Raw genomic sequence first — 16,967 nt, 5'->3', positions numbered from 1 at the left:
TCTTACAATTGAAATAGAAGAAATCAGAAGAAAATGTCGTCATTTTTACATAATGGATATACCAAATTAGTCACTGGATATAATCAATCAAATGAATTCAATAATCCCCGGAAATTATTAATTCAAATAATCATATTACAATGTTTCTATTACTTAACCGCAATCATAATATTCTATCTAGTAAGTCTGTTAAACGGATATGACTTTAAATTCAATTGGGTCTTTAGTTGGGAATTAATCTCCCTGGACAATGCGATGGGACTAACACTTTTCATTCTTTGGTTATTTGATTCCTTATTATGTGTCCTTTTTGTCACGATTATCGTGGGTAGGAGTAAATTAGCCTGGGATTTCGCCATTACGGTTCATATCATAAACCTAATTGTTGTTTGGACATATACTTCGAAATTCCCTTCAAGTTTACTTTGGTGGTGTTTACAGATTTTGAGTGGAACGTTGTTGGTGACGTTGTCGACATATAGTACGAGATGGCAGGAGTTGAGGACGACGTTTTTTGAGAATATGTTGGATCAACAGGAATTGGGACAGATGGGGAGTCTGAATGCCACCAGAGTGGAAGAGTTTGAGATGTCTCCATATCCAAAGGAATTACTGACTGCTACTACTAATACTACTAATACTACTACATAGAGATTAATTTACAGAATAAGATTTTTAAATGAAAGTTAATATATACATATCACCACATATGTCAATCATAGGATTTTCAATTGGTTACAAGTTGTATCTTGGATACAATCAATCAGATATCTCAGGCTGTTCGAATTGAAGGATAGAGAACCTATGCGCTCCTCAAGGACTGGCCATCTTGCCCCTTGAATGGCATCTAGGAGGTCATTCCTGGTGATAGAATGACTCTTGCTTCTTCCTTAGTCTGTCTCTAGACATTAGACCAAGCGGTTAGTCCGAAATATTCATTGAGACTCTCCCTTATGCTTTACTGTAAAAGCTTAAGCAGTTTGAAGAGAATATAAGTCATCTAATATAAACCGCATTATCCATGTAATTAATTAGACCTGTAGATGCAGGGCGAAGTCTTCGGTTCGCCTTGCCATTTTGATACTACCAGCACGACATTCTATAAATGTCTCGTACACTCAAAAAAAGATAACACGACATTTTTCATCACCAAGGAAAAAAAATTTACTCATCCAAAATTCTCTTCAAAAACAAACCAATTGAAGTTATCAATTCTTTTGAAACACCAAATAGCAATTAGTAATTAGCAATTTGTAGCAAATGTCATCAGAAGAAGAATTAATCAACTTGTTCAACAAAGTTGGATTGGGAGAAAAGAAATCCCAAGAAATTATTAAAAACAAAAAAGTATCTTCTTCACTTTATGAAATCTTAACCAATGAATCTTCTAGTGAATCTTATAATGATAAACAATTGGCGCTTTTACATCAATTAGCAATTGAATCTAAAGGTGGTATAATCCCCAATCGTAAATTTATCACTGATGCCATTTTGGACGGACGTATCAAGACAAATTTACAAATCCTGGAAGCTGTCAAATATTTGAAATCTACCACTGAAGGAGCTGATGTTTCCTTGGATAACTTCAATGCTGCTTCTGGTGTAGGCATTGAATTGACTGAAGAAGATGTCAAGAATGAAATTGAGAAATATCTTAATCTGATTAATTCAGAATTGGAATCAAAAAGATATTCAATCTTACCTAAAGTATTAGGTGAAGTTAAAAAATTACCAAGTCTTAAATGGGCAGCACCAAATTTGTTCAAACCAACCATTGATGCATTATTCTTAGCCAAATTAGGTCCAAAAGATGAAAGAGACGTGGTTAAGAAGGAAAAGAAACCAAAAGCTGCTTCTAATGCCGCCACCAAAGCAAAAACCACCACTGCTGCCGAACCTGAACGTTCTATGTTTTCAGAAGGGTTCCTTGGTGATTTACACAAACCAGGAGAAGAACCACAAATGTATCCTGAATTATTAAAGGCTCATAATGAATTCACAAAGGGAAAAGTATTCACTCGTTTCCCACCAGAACCTAATGGATTCCTTCATATCGGACATTCAAAAGCTATCATGGTTAATTTCGGATATGCTCAATTCCATGGGGGTCATTGTTACCTTAGATATGATGATACTAATCCAGAAGCTGAAGAAGAAGTTTATTTCAGATCTATTAAGGATATGATTGATTGGTTGGGTTATGAACCTTGGAAAATCACCCATTCTTCGGATTATTTCGATGAATTATATGAATTGGCAATCCGATTGATCAAAAATGACAAGGCATATGTTTGTCACTGTACTCCGGAACAAGTTAAAGCCAATCGTGGTATGAAGGAAGATGGTACATTAGGTGGAGAGAGAAAACCATGTATTCATAGATCTCAATCCATTGAACATAATTTAACCGAATTTATTGCCATGAAAGATGGGAAATATAAATCTGGTGAAGCTACTCTTAGAATGAAACAAGATTTATCTTCCCCATCTCCACAAATGTGGGATTTGGTGGCATATAGAGTCTTGGATGCAGCTCATCATCGTACTGGTGATAAATGGAAGATATATCCTACTTACGATTTCACGCACTGTTTAGTTGATTCTTTGGAAAATATCACTCATTCATTATGTACCACTGAATTCATTCTTTCTCGAGAATCTTATGAATGGTTATGTGATGCTCTTCATGTTTATCGTCCACCACAACGTGAATATGGTAGATTGAATTTAACTGGTACTGTATTATCCAAACGTAAGATTGCCAAATTAGTTGATGAAAAATATGTTAGAGGTTGGGATGATCCAAGATTATATACTTTAGAAGGTATTAAAAGAAGAGGTGTCCCACCTGGTGCAATTTTATCATTTATTAATACCTTGGGTGTAACCACTTCAACTACCAATATTCAAATTGTTAGATTTGAAAGTGCCGTTCGTAACTATCTTGATCAAACCACTCCAAGATTAATGATGGTTTTGAATCCAATTGAAGTAGTTATTGACAATTTAGCCGATGATTATGAATTAGAAATTGAAATCCCATATAAACCAGGAGGAAAAGATGAATCTAAATTTGGTTATCGTAAAGTCAAATTCGGTAATAAGATCTATATTGATTCCAATGATATCCGTACTGAAACTGCCGATTCGGATTATTTCAGATTAGCACCTGGTCAACCAGTTGGATTAATTAAAGTCCCATTTAATATTAGTTATAAATCCGCTGAATTTGATTCCGAAGGTAAAATCGTTCGTATTCATGTTAATTACGATAATGAAGTAGATAAACCCAAAAAACCAAAAACATATATCCAATGGGTTCCTAAATCCAATGCTATTCATATTGATCAAGTCAGGATCTACAAACCATTATTCAATAGTGAAAACCCTCTGGCTCATCCAGATGGATTCTTGAAGGATATCAACCCCGATTCCGAACATGTGATTACCAATGCGGTGATTGAAGATAGTTTTAAGGAAGTTGAAACGAAATCTCCATTGAATATTGAGATTGTTGGAAGTGAATTTAATATTAAGGAAAAGAAAGGGTGTAATACTGTTAGATTCCAAGCTTTGAGAGAAGGTTATTTCTGTGTGGATAAGGATTCAAATGGGAATAAGTTGATTTTGAATAGAATTGTGACTTTGAAAGAAGATTCTTCAAAGAAGTGATATCAGATGACTAGAAATGAATTAATTAGATATCTTTATGTATTGTCCTTACCTACATTTTAGCACTTTATCATCTTCCTCTATATAATAGTGATACATGCCAATTAATACATCAAGAATCATAGTGGTTAAGTGATCCTTTGACATCATTTGAACCAACATAGCACCTATGTAAATACTATGCTAACGGACGAAAATTCTGAAAGTAATGTTTATCAAATTGTCTCATCAACTTGTATGGAACTTAGCAGGCGGACAGGTTACTTGCCAACTTTCTTTTTCCCACGGCATCATGTCCGAAATATTTCTTCCAAGTAATTGCAGTGACCATTTCGACTTTCAGAATGGGTTGTACTCAATTTTCCTTGGCAATAGTATAAGACCACTCTAGAATGATTGAAGTCAATCACACATGCTGATTGATATGTTTTCGTTCCTTTCTTACTTCACATAAAATGATTATTCCCCCCCCTCCCCCCACAATGCCTTTCTCTTCACTATACTTTCAGTTTCCTTATACTGTCTTGATTCTTAGATTGTTAAAATGTTAAATGTTAAAAACTGTTATTTAACATTTTAATAATAGGTTCCATTGGGTACTTACATAAAAAAATAAAATGACAAGAAAAAAAAAATTGCGACTGACACTTGTTACAATAATGATACAATCCCGTAATTCCCCTTTATACAAATCATCTCATTGACCAAATGTATGATGATGATCATGATGGCTTCCAACACTACAATCTACACATTCATTATTATTATTATTATTATCACTATCAAGTGGTATGGCTAATGTCATATGAAAATTGCTTTTTTTTATTAATTAATTAACTGTAAAATGTGTCGATGATAAAAAATACTTTTTTTGCAACCAATTCATCATGATATGTAACAAATCATGATTTATAACTTTTTATACATCCCGAATTAACTATAAAAGAATTTACATCTCCACCACCTCTTCTGAATTTGTAATTTCCAATTTTGTTTTTTCTTCATTTAAAACAAAATAATTAATTAATATGATCACTTTGAATTTAATACTTATTGTGTTTATCACAGTTATCAGAGATATTAATGGGATTACAATTGATGAAGAAGTCCGTCAAACAGGTGGCGAGTTTCTCTACGGACCCGACAACGACCGTATTGAATTCAATGCCTTAGTTGCCCTTAAAGACATATATCACTTTGAAATTTACGATGTGACATTTAATGAAGAGTTTTACTACTATAATACTAAAAGTGTGAGTAGCATCAGGTTTCAACAGACTATATTTACACAGAATTCTCATACAATTTTAGATAGACAGTCTTCTAATAATGTATACATGACGGGTAGCAATATAAATCTAGGATATCTCACATTCCAGACTTTGCAGGGGGCACGTTTAAGTATCTTTGCGGTATCATTGGTGAACGAAGGAGAAATGTATTTGATTGGTAATATGGATAGACTTTATTTTGCAGGTTATTCTTTCACCAATGACGGTACATTTTGTGCAAAGGATACAGTAATCAACTTGGATGAGGACTCTAAAGGGAGAGGCTGTTATGTTCTTGAAAACACAGAGATTACCATTTTCGGTGGAGCATCCATACCTTCTATCTGCTTGTCAGGTAACGTTGAAGACACATCCGTGTTGTATTTGATGGCGTCTGAACAAGGAACGGTCAAGGTTGTAAATTTTGGTCCAAAGAATATTTTGTACATTAACGCTGGAGTGCTTGACGTTGATAATAATTATTTGATTGGAGATTATTTAAAAATAGATTTCGGTCCAGGGTATGATATGAGTAAATTTGAGGCACAAGTTTTCGGTGCGCACCTTCAAATTAGGTATACGGGAGACATTGATGAAAATGCAGAACGTTATACATGTGATTGTACTTGTCCTGACCTACCTCCAACAAGCATACCAGAAGAGAAAACAAAAGCAGAAGAGCCAACCGAATCAAACGAAGGAACCGAACCAGTCAACGTATTTAATGAACAGATCTTGCAAACTGGTGGTCAGTTTTATCACGAACCTTCCTCATTCCAGAGCATCGACGACCTTATCCAATTCAACGGGTTAGTTTCGGTTGTTGATCCAGATTCATTTTACCTTAATGGAGTACAGTTTAATGACGAATTTTACTACTATGCAACAGTTGTTCCAGAAGAGGTTCCTTATTTTGATTTAACCATATTTAATGACGAATCCCACATTATGGCAGCTACTGGCACAGAGACTTTCGAAATACAGTTTGGAGAAGCGACTATGAATTCCGGTTATCTTTCATTTCAGAATTTGCAAAATGAAGGACTTGTCTTAATCAGTGGTTCTGGTCGTATGGAAAATCATAATCAAATGTATTTGATTGGTGCTGATCCTAAGTTCATCAGATTTGAATCTCAAATCTACAACTATGGTACAGTTTGTGTTAAAGGTGGAACTATGATACCTACAGGAATGGATGAAGGAAATGGCTGCTACATTCTCGAAGATTCCATCATGGTCATTGATGCTGGCGACTTCGGTTCTTCTATTTGCTTTGCAGATGATAAGTATGACGAGTCGGAAATTTACTTCCCTCATGAAAACCGCCTGCGTTATCTATTGAAGCTTGTGAATTTTGGAATGCGTAACTCCTTGAAATCCGAGATTTGGGGGCATGAACTACCACATATCTCGATTGAAGATAATCATTTAAAAGTCGTAAGGTCTGAGTTCGATTTTGGATCTGAATTCGATTTTGGCCCAGGTTATGATTTGAATAGTTTTGAGGGACGTATCGACGAGGATGGATATTATGTAATCACATACAATGGAGTCATTACCAACGAAGAAGAACGTTATGTTTGTGAGTGTGCTTGTCCTGACTTACCTCCAACAGATGTACCAAGAGAAGCATTGGTCAATACGGTTGCATCAGGTGAAGAAGATCAACCACTACCAGATGATAATGATCCACCACCAAGTCAACCAGCACATCCAGAGCAAATGAAACCAGAATCGGGTAGTCAAAACACTTCAGGCGGAACCCCAAATCCCGGCGACTCAGGATCAGGAAAAGATCCAGAAAATCCAAAATTTGTGACCCCAGAATCTATTCCAGATACAGAGAAGAAATTGGACGACGTACAACAAACGGGAAACGATGAACTTGCTGGACCAGGAGAACTTAATGGAGGAAATGGCCAGGGTGCATCAGTTGAAGTGCAAAGCGGAGGACATGTTCCGGTTGCACCAATGGCACAACAAAATGGAGAAATTAGCCTGGATGGACCAGCAGAACCAGCAGAAGAACATGGAGACACTGACTTGGCTGGATCACAAGAAATCGTGGGGACTGACCTGGGAGTAACAGATGAAGAAAATGGAGGGGATGGACCAGCAGAAGAACATGGAGACACTGACTTGGCTGGATCACAAGAAATCGTGGGGACTGACCTGGGAGTAACAGATGAAGAAAATGGAGGGGATGGACCAGCAGAAGAACATGGAGACACTGACTTGGTTGGATCACAAGAAATCGTGGGGACTGACCTGGGAGTAACAGATGAAGAAAATGGAGGGGATGACCTGAACGTGCAACAAGGAAACAAAGTGAATGAAATGGTTGGAACATCAGAAGAAAATGAAGATGGCGACCTGAATACACCCCAAGAAAATGAAGGGAATATTCTGGATGAACCAGAAGAAGATAATAAAGAGGGCCAGCTGGATGAGCCTGAAGTAGAAAATGTTCTGGCTCCAACAGAAGAAGAGAATGGACCAAATTTGCAGGATGTACCAGAAGAAGAAAATGCAGGAAATGGTCAGAAAGGGCCACAAGTAAATAAACAACCAGTATCAGATGTTTATTTACCAGTATCGGAAGATCAAGAGAATGAATCGGATGGACCAAACGAAATTCAATCAACTTTGGTAAAAGAAGACAACTCCTTATCCCAAGATAGTCCTACAACACCTAGTTCTACTGTCTCCGGATATGAGACACCTACCAGCTCCCAGATAGTTGACAAGGAAACTTCAACTACTGGCTCGGACAATCCTCATTCAACGGGTTCAGAAGTGGGCAACGTCAACGCTATAAACGCCGGTCACTTATTGGGTGATCTAGATGCTGATGTTGTGCTTGGCCAGAATCCTGCTGATACTGGCTTTGGATCTGAAATAGAAACTTCGTGGAGTTCCTCATCTATGAATATGACAAACGCAACATCTGCTTTGGCTAGAGTTACAACAATAAGTCAAGTAATTACTTATGAAATAGAAGTGCTTACTACATTTGAAAGTGTGATCACTATAGCAGGCGTTGAACACTTCACTGAAGCAGTCACGAAGATACCAATGATGGCGACAGAAACAGTAGTGGTTACGAGTATTTTACCTGTGGAATATGGTATTGCTGGTGCTGAAACAGTTCAAGATGATGAATCAGTCATTGGTAAGAATAGTTTACCAGTGGAAAATGGTATTGCGGATGCTCAAACTGTTCAAAATGATGGGTCAGTCGGTGATTCTACAATTATTCCTTCTGCTTCAACAGATAATGCCCCAATCATCGACATTTTTGAAGGTGCTGCTGCCATTTCGTTAGAGTGGAACAGTTTATTTATGATGGCAATGATGGCGGTTTCTTTGATTGCTGTTATTTAAGTTAGGAACTTTCAGCTTTCACTTTTGGATATAATATCAACTAATAATGATATTTTTATTTCGGTATTTTTTACTTTATTTTAATATATATTTGTTTAATCTATAAAACTATGCTTTTCTGTTTCTAATTCAAATGTAAACTACAACGTGCTCTTTTGCTTTTGGGAAGAATCTTCCAACGATGTTAAGTAGTGGCTGCAAAAATAACGCCTTAACATTATCCTACTACTGTGTCATTTAGTGGTTTTCTACACTTTCCTACAAGCGTTATGCAAATGTTCATACTGTAATAAAATAGCGAAATAGCAAATCATAGAAAGAAATCAGCAACAATCCATCCGAGTTTGTGGACAAAGTCAGTGGGAGAGGTCAGAAGGAATATAATTAATCGTATTCTTGGTCAAAAGATTCCAATAGATATTATGGTATCAAATGTAAATAGAAAGCGACTTTGATTCCAACCAAAGCCTTTTTCTGGAATATACCGCTAGCGGCACATAGAGAGGGGTGTGGGATCTCTTCATAATTTAGCTTGGCTACTCCAAAAAATTCAAGCACACATTGATAGTATTGCCAATGTATGGACATCACTAATATTCTGAACAACCTATGACGATATATATGCTATTTAGCGGTCGAAAAACATTTAATTGTAAATTGTCTAAACTGACTTATTCGGAATGTAATGAGTAGTTATATGTTGCTTCCTAATGACTTTCGGCCGGTCGTTAGTGAGTAATGGGGCATGAGGTTCCTCTCTGTAACTTGTTACATTACGGTGATTTCTGACAATGCCCTGAATTCGTTCGCTAACTTCCCCGTTTCCTGAACTTTACGACTCTAGGATAAATACCTGTGAATTAGAGGTTTGGGGGTTGGTTGGGGAAGAACTGTTTATCTTTATAGACTACATACAACTTTCGATCTTGGCACATTAGGATATGCGAATTGACATTAGCTCGGATGATCTAGTATAAAATGCTTTAACGCTTCCATTGTCCTTCGCTCTTCATTGTGGTAGATACATTCATGTTTCTTACATGGAGCTTGGATCTTGGATATTTATGTAAGTTTACATTAAGTTGTGGTTGTGATTTCATCTCCGTCTCCACCTACAACCCCCTCCCCTCCTTTTCGTCCTGATTACATAATCAAAAATTTGTTTCGAATATTTAATTAACTTTACTTTCCTTTCGTTTTCTTTCTTCTTTAGATAACCAATTAGTTTAGATTAAATACAAAATGGAAGCTAGTTCTCATTCTAACAAATCAGCCGGTTCATTCGATGCTGACGGTTACAAGAAATCAATTAGGGAAGAACCACCAGTAACTCCAGAATTGGTTGCTAAGAGATTTGCCCGAGTTTATGATAATCCCCCCATGGGACAATATCAAAGATTTATACAAGGAGTAGGCACAATCTTTGGAAAATGTGGTATGTTTTGCTTTTTATGTACCAATCCATATCGTGAAGTTGATCAAGGACAAGTTGGATTAGTCCAAACATTTGGTCGACTCTCACGAGTAGTTGAACCAGGATTAAATTATGTTAATACTTGGTCAGAAACATTAACTCGAGTATCAATAAAGATTAATATTCGAGAAATTCCAGCCCAAAAATGTTTCACCAAGGATAATGTTAGTGTTATTATCACTTCGGTAGTTTATTACAATATCATTGATCCACCAAAAGCAGTTTATTCCATTGCCGATATTCATGAAGCCATTATGGAAAGAACCCAAACTACTCTTAGAGATGTTATTGGAGGTCGGTCATTACAAGATGTTGTTGAAAAACGAGAAGAAATAGCCGAATCAATCGAGCACATTATCGCCAAAACCGCCTTTGATTGGGGTGTTCATATTGAATCCATATTAATCAAAGATTTAACCTTACCCGATAAAGTTCAATCTTCATTATCAATGGCAGCAGAAGCAAAGAGAATTGGGGAAGGTAAGATCATCAATGCAAAAGCCGAAGTCGAATCGGCTAAATAAATGAGAAAAGCTGCCGATATATTAGCATCCAAACCGGCTATGCAAATTAGATATTTGGATGCATTACAAAATATGGCAAAGTCACCAGGGACAAGGGTTATTTTTATGCCATCGGCTCAAGAAGTTGAAAGAATGGCTACTGCGAATATTGGTTCTGATGTTAGTCAAGGAAAACAGAGAGCACAGGATTTGGATGAAGATAGCGATTGGGCTTTGCATGGTGATCCTCAATTAGGGGGAGTGGGTGATAGTAGACAAATGACGGGAACTGTTGCCATGCAAGAGGCAATGCAGAAATAGACCTTATGTTGTTTACCTGGTGAATTGATAGTTTTTAGACGTTTTATTTCTTTATAAGTGTTTTGTTATTTGTTGTTTTATATTTTATTGAATATGTTTTGGTGATCATCTAAATCTGGATTATGCTGTGTCATGTATGGCACGCTTTTCTATTTTTGACCCCTCCTGTGGCCGTTGGGACTACTCGTGGTATATTACCGTACCACCTTGTACTCTAACACCCGCAATCAAAATTTCTAATACCTTTTGTAGAAACCTGACGTAATGTCTTCGTTTCTTCATGGGGTATTTTGCATGTCATAAACTATCCTCTATCTCCCCAAAACTCAAACGCGCACAATGTACAACACAAATACCCCTTAACCAGATATAATAGATCTCCCGAGCCATACATCTAGCTTACTCATTAAAAAGTAATAATGATCGAATAGACCATAGGATTCTATCTACGTTTCCACTGGCACCCTCTATGATATTGATTCCTCTTGGGAACCATCTGCATCAGTTCAGTTCAGAAATGTCGTACACTGGAATATATCAGAAACCTTTCAATGGGATATCTTATTGTAGACAATCATTGAGGAGATTCCTTAATCACAAGGGATGCTTATCTGGCTGTAATGGATTCAGCATAGTCAAATCATCTTCAATTCTCACTAAACCTAAACTAAGTAATTAATGTACTAGGCCAAACAAGTTGAGCAGAATGATTATGTGATATAAATGTGAATGAGGTAGGTATTAATGAATTATCCCATAATCTCTTATATTAATATACTTAGTCTAATGCTAGCATGTGTTTGGCTGCAAAAAAAAATAAATTACTAATTACTCCTAAAAAAAAAGCAATTACTGAAAAATTTGTCACAAAATTGAACAAAATAATTAGAGCCACCAACAAGGGTCCAAACAAGGCAAACGTTTAAATGATGTTAGTATAGAATATATGTAACCGTCATAATAAGATAGTAAATAAACCCATTTCCTTTTGTTATTTTTTCACAGATTAATGAAGATTTATGAAATTCAAAGATTTCCGGTGTCAATTGATAAAGTAAGACATTAAAATTGAATTGAGAATATCTCGGGTAGGTTTCTTTACAAGGCTTCCGGGCCAACAGTTTTGATCAAATAGAGTTTGTATACAAAATTTACTTTTCTCGTATTTCTTATCATAAAGCTCTCCTATATTTAGGCTCCGCCCATTCTCGTAAGAAACTATTTCCAAATCACCCAATGGAGATTAATTTTAGCTTTAAGAATGGAATAATAAAACGTGCAACAAGCAACACTTCTACCGTAATATTATACACATACGATAATGAAAACTATAATATTCCATTATACCCCAATAACTTTGATACCAAAACCTTATTAAATAACTAATCAAATAAACGAATCAATTAAAAAAAGCTTACCTCTAAAAATCGGCATTTCATTGATTCATTCACGGATCAATTCGGAAGGACAAGAAAAATCGTCAATTCCCAAACAAAGCCGATTGTTGCCAAGCCATTATAAAATGATATGATGTTTATCTATTTTTAGGAGATATCATACGTTGCAACTTTTAGATATAGATAAGAGGTTGAGAGAACTAAAATAGGGGGAGGAATAGGGATATGCGGATATGACGTATTGAGGTTTAGGCATGCACATCATGAAGGCATTTCCCTGATGGATGATATGAGACTTGAAGGATATGAATAATAATATTTGATGATAAGCTATTCCTCGAGACTCGATCCATTGTGATGGATCATTGAATCATATGGTTTTATTTCTGCAATGCCCACGAAGTATCACACACGTTGTGAAAAATAATAAAACACTATTTCCGAAGGTTCCAAAAAAAGAAAAGAAAAAAAAAAGGATGCAAGATCTTTTTTTTTTGAAGAATAGCCATAAATAAAAAATAATACTAAAATTAATATTTACAGAAAAAGAAAAGTGGTTTCGATGATTGTTTAAATTACACAAAACCCGAGTCATTATTATTTTTTTGGGGTGTTTTTAGATTTTGCATTAATTAATATTTTAAAGTGACAAAAAAGAAAGCTATGGACTGATCCGACAGATATCCGGCGACAAAACATGCATTTAATAAATGTACATGCATTTACATAATAACACCTGGAATTATGAAGCCCGAGTACCCAAGGAATACAAGAGAAAGAAAAAGAGAAGTTTTTATGTGATGATAATATTAATAAGGCTGGATATTAAATGAATTTCCTGGCTCTTTGTAAAGAAAAGTTCGTAAATGGCCTCTTAAAATCTTCTTTGTTATACGACAATTATTATTATTTTATATTTTTGTTGGGCTGAAACACAATTAGGGGCTTTGGTTTTTTGTTTTGTTTTGACATGAGACAATCAACATATATGGTGGGGAACAGAACAAAAATTGATCTCAAAAATATTGTCTCTTTCATTCTCCCTTTCTTAAGATAAACAATCAACCCCAGGTTTTTTTATTGTTGTTCTACTCTCCCCCTATTATTAAAACAAATCAATTGTGTTAGCGGCAACCATTGTTTACTTGTACAATTCTTTCTCAAAACGCGATAAATGGATGTATTAGGGGTTGATTTTTTATCCAGAATAAGTTAAATTTCCCCAAGAATCAACCCGAAATAGGAGGGTTAGGACTAAACTTTAAAAAAGCTCTTCTTACCATCGCTTATCAATAAGTCACGCGTATCATGTACAGCATTTGATTAACAATCTTATCAATAGTTCTTAAATGTATGTTGACTAGACAATTTATTCGGCGAATCTAAAAGAAAATTAGAGCGAGGGGAAAAAGAATCCCACCGAAGGAGGGAGGAGGGGGGGAACTAGGAGAGACACAGACGGAAGGGAGAAAGGGAAACGGAAAAAGGGAAAGCTGTAATACCCATAGTAACATAACATAGCGTGGCGCCAAGATGCATGGCGGTGACACGCCTAAACACTCAGTATCCTTTATCCTTTTGTGTACCTTATATAGATACATACAGTATATACTCTCCCCTCCATTCATTGCCAATGTTATGGAATAATAGAAATATAAAAGCGAAACCTTGGCAGTGGAACTGATAATATGATGATGATTCTTCCAAGAAGAAGCTTGTGGACTTGGCTACCGCCGGAACTGGTCTGATGATGATGATGAATATTTTTGTTGCAACCACTTTAATTTCTTGGTGGTTACTTTTTTTCTTGGTGTTGGTTGCCCCAGGTCTTGGACAATTTTCTAAATCTGGAGATATTCTAGAATGTTGATGATGTTACTAAATTGTCTAACTCCTAAACATTAATAGTTTTACATAATATCGACTGATAAACAGTTCCTACCCACCCAATAAACAAAAAGGAAAACCATATTTTATATGACACATTACAACTAGACGATTTTTGATTAACGAGAGTTGTTTTATGTCTGAATTGTAATCAATACACCCCATATTATGATATATGAATATATTTTATGTCTTGTTTAAAGGGTGTTTGAAAATAATAATTTAATGATATTTTTTTTTTATAGTTTTCAAACTCCATAATTATTTATGCTTTATTTTTTTTTTACAGCCAAAAACTTTTTTTTATTTTAACTTTTTTGGGTTAATTAAGAGCAAACCATCAATTGAAATAACGTCATCGTTAGAAAAGAAAAGAAAACATAACCAAAAAGAAGGTTATTGAAAACATCAAGTTACATTCCAATTGATAAAAAAAGATCGCAATTAAGTAATACACATGTATGATAATAACTTTATTTAATTAAGCAAGCAACTTTTTTTTTTTTCGTAATTGTCTCCTTAAGTTTATTTTTAGAAAAAATGAAATGTGTGGTTGTTGCTGAAATATTTTTTTTTTCTTTCTTTTTATTCTCTCATTGTTAGAGAGGGGGAAGGATGTATCGGAATTCAAATTCAAGAAACCGAAACTCAATGGATCCGATGGGAAGATTACGCGTCTCTACCATTATGCAATGTATATTATAAACCGAGAAAACTGTAAGTTATAATTAAAAAAAATAATAAACTTCAAAAGCAAAATGTAATAATAACAACCAAAAGAATCAACTCAACTACAATCTATTCCATGGTCGATCTATCCAATGCCAATAAACTTTTCTTTCTTGGCTCGTATGTTCAAACCAGATAGTTTATGTGGGACATAGAGTAAATGCAATGCCGTAGTAATCATGTTGAAAAAGGTGAATGTGTACCTCTCTAACCAGTAAAAAAATGTTGAATTATTATATTCAGACACACAATTTATTCTTGCTGGAGATGTGCAAGATCTCTTAAATGTGGGATTTCCCGAACACATCCAGAACAAAGAACAAGGCAGATAGATCTCGTTTGTCTTTTATGGAATTTGATGGGCCGGCCGGTGTCGGTTAATTTTATCATTTCATGTCTCTCTCATAAGAACAATGTAATTGACATCAAGAACAGAACAAAGAGAAGATCAATATGTGTATGCCATTTAATTAATTGAGGAACCGATTTCGGTGTTTTGTACCATAATGCAAGAGAAGGAAAATATCAAAAAAATATTTTTTTTTCTTTTTTTTTTTTGTCTGATTGTGTGTGTATCTTTACAGCCGAAAAGTTAATCATCAATACACACCTTACACAATCATCATCAAATAAGGAGTAACAAGGCTGCTTTCGTGTGTAAACAGATAGAGAGAGTCATTTAAATATCACATCAATACAGATGATGTCAATAAAATCAACACATGTTCTGCGGATTGTAACATTTAAAACAGTCGGGTCATATTATGCAAGAGAACTATCGTAACCTATTATCTCATCCAGCAGTACATACAATGCGAAATCTAGCCCACTTTTTTGATGTTCCGCTCCTTCCTTCTTTTTCGTCTATTTAATTTGTTGGCCATTATTAACCTTGTTTTATGTCTATAGGCAGGTACAAATGATTGAATAAAGGCGTCTCCTTTCAATTAAGATCATGATAACACCACTCTCTATCTTCAACTATCTATTTATAAATAAAAACCTTAAAAAAGCCAGTTTCTTGAATCGAGACTCATCAAAAAAAAAAAAAAATAATAAAAGTCAAAAATATTTTTTTGGTTAAATTATTTTTTTGGGATTCTTTACTGCAAGCCAAAGAAAAAAAAAAAGATGAAATCAAATACATTAAGAGAAAAAAAAATGCAAGTTAAATTGTCTTATATATTGAGCACTGGCCACGTTCAAGAAAAGTACAGTGTATTCTACGGCATTAACTCCCTAATTCTTTTAGACGAAGCAAACTAAGAGTGACCATCAATAAAAATGTGGATATTTTCTATTTCTTTGATTTTTTGGAGGGGCGGTGGTGGTATTTTTTTGTTGCCTCCTTAAAAGTTTGTAATTAAATTTTGTAAATGGAATGTGTTAAAATGTGTGTAAATTTAAAAGGGAGATTGTAAAAAAAATAGGTTTTCTATTGTTGATAAGTTCATTAAATAATAAAATATTTTTAAATCTCATTGTATGTAATTTCTAGTGAGTCAAAATTATAAAAAATAATATATTTTTTAATTTCTTTCGTTGGGCAAAACCACTCCCATTACTCCCACATAAGTTCTCAGTCTCCCTAATTTTTTTTTATTCCCCCTTGTTTAAAATCTTAAATTAAAATGAAAAAAAAAAACAGCTGAGATTATAAATACAAATGGAAAAATCTCTTTTTTATCTTCAAAAATTTCTTAGTTAGTCTTATATAAAAAACCTTCCTTTTGGGTCTTCTTAGTTTTTGGTAGATAAAGACTTTTTTCCATTATTAAAGGAAATACTTATAATAGTCCCATTAATTTGGTAAACATAAAAAAAAGGATAACTTACCATCCATCCTTTAATCCATTTCATATTAATATTACATCATTTCATTAAATTTGAAGTAAAGACTTATCTGGCATAAGGAAATAACTTCATATAATTTCAGCATAATTGTACATTACATAGTATTCCTTATATACTAAGAGATAAACAACAACCATCCCTTAATTTTTTTTATATTTACAGGTTAAGATTTCCCCCAAAACTAACTTTATTGTACATTTTATATTTGAATAAAAATTATTCATACACACATTAATTCATCTTAAAAAAAAAAGTATTGTTAAATAATAAAATATTTTTTTAAACGAAGAGATTATTATTTTGTGCACAAGAACAATTTTTTTTAATCCGCATAGAAATTTCATTTTAGTTACTTGCTGCATATATTCACAAAAAGATTCAAGAAAAAAAATAATTTTATAAAAAATATAATAACAGCCACTTCATTGTTTTAATCACGCAAAAAGAGAAAAAAAATCATTCGAATTTAAGGAAA

General features: G+C 34.5%; 3 protein-coding genes across 3 annotated transcripts; all 3 read left to right on the top strand. All coding sequences in view use genetic code 12, as the record gives it.

The window, feature by feature from the left end:
* Positions 1–1,260: 1,260 nt before the first annotated feature.
* Positions 1,261–3,672, top strand: GLN4 (glutamine--tRNA ligase; the record flags this gene model as incomplete). The annotated part of the gene is made up of 1 exon (XM_049410018.1): positions 1,261–3,672. The coding sequence occupies one exon, from the start codon at positions 1,261–1,263 to the stop codon at positions 3,670–3,672; it is 2,412 nt and encodes an 803-aa protein (XP_049260868.1).
* A 1,028-nt stretch (positions 3,673–4,700) lies between these two features.
* J8A68_005900 (uncharacterized protein) lies at positions 4,701–8,327 on the top strand (the record flags this gene model as incomplete). Its single annotated transcript, XM_049410016.1, has 1 exon — positions 4,701–8,327. One exon carries the CDS (start codon positions 4,701–4,703, stop codon positions 8,325–8,327), a length of 3,627 nt encoding a protein of 1,208 aa, XP_049260867.1.
* Positions 8,328–9,569: 1,242 nt separating this feature from the next.
* On the top strand, positions 9,570–10,625 carry J8A68_005899 (uncharacterized protein; the record flags this gene model as incomplete). The annotated part of the gene is made up of 2 exons (XM_049410015.1): positions 9,570–10,281; positions 10,336–10,625. The coding sequence occupies 2 exons, from the start codon at positions 9,570–9,572 to the stop codon at positions 10,623–10,625; spliced, it is 1,002 nt and encodes a 333-aa protein (XP_049260866.1).
* Positions 10,626–16,967: the final 6,342 nt, after the last annotated feature.

This window comes from Hemisphaericaspora subhashii (assembly GCF_019202705.1).
Source record: "Hemisphaericaspora subhashii strain CBS 10753 chromosome Unknown scaffold11, whole genome shotgun sequence".
Lineage (NCBI taxonomy): Eukaryota > Fungi > Ascomycota > Pichiomycetes > Serinales > Debaryomycetaceae > Hemisphaericaspora > Hemisphaericaspora subhashii.
The sequence above is the reverse complement of the archived record's forward strand: the minus strand, read 5'-3'. Positions and strand labels throughout refer to the sequence as shown.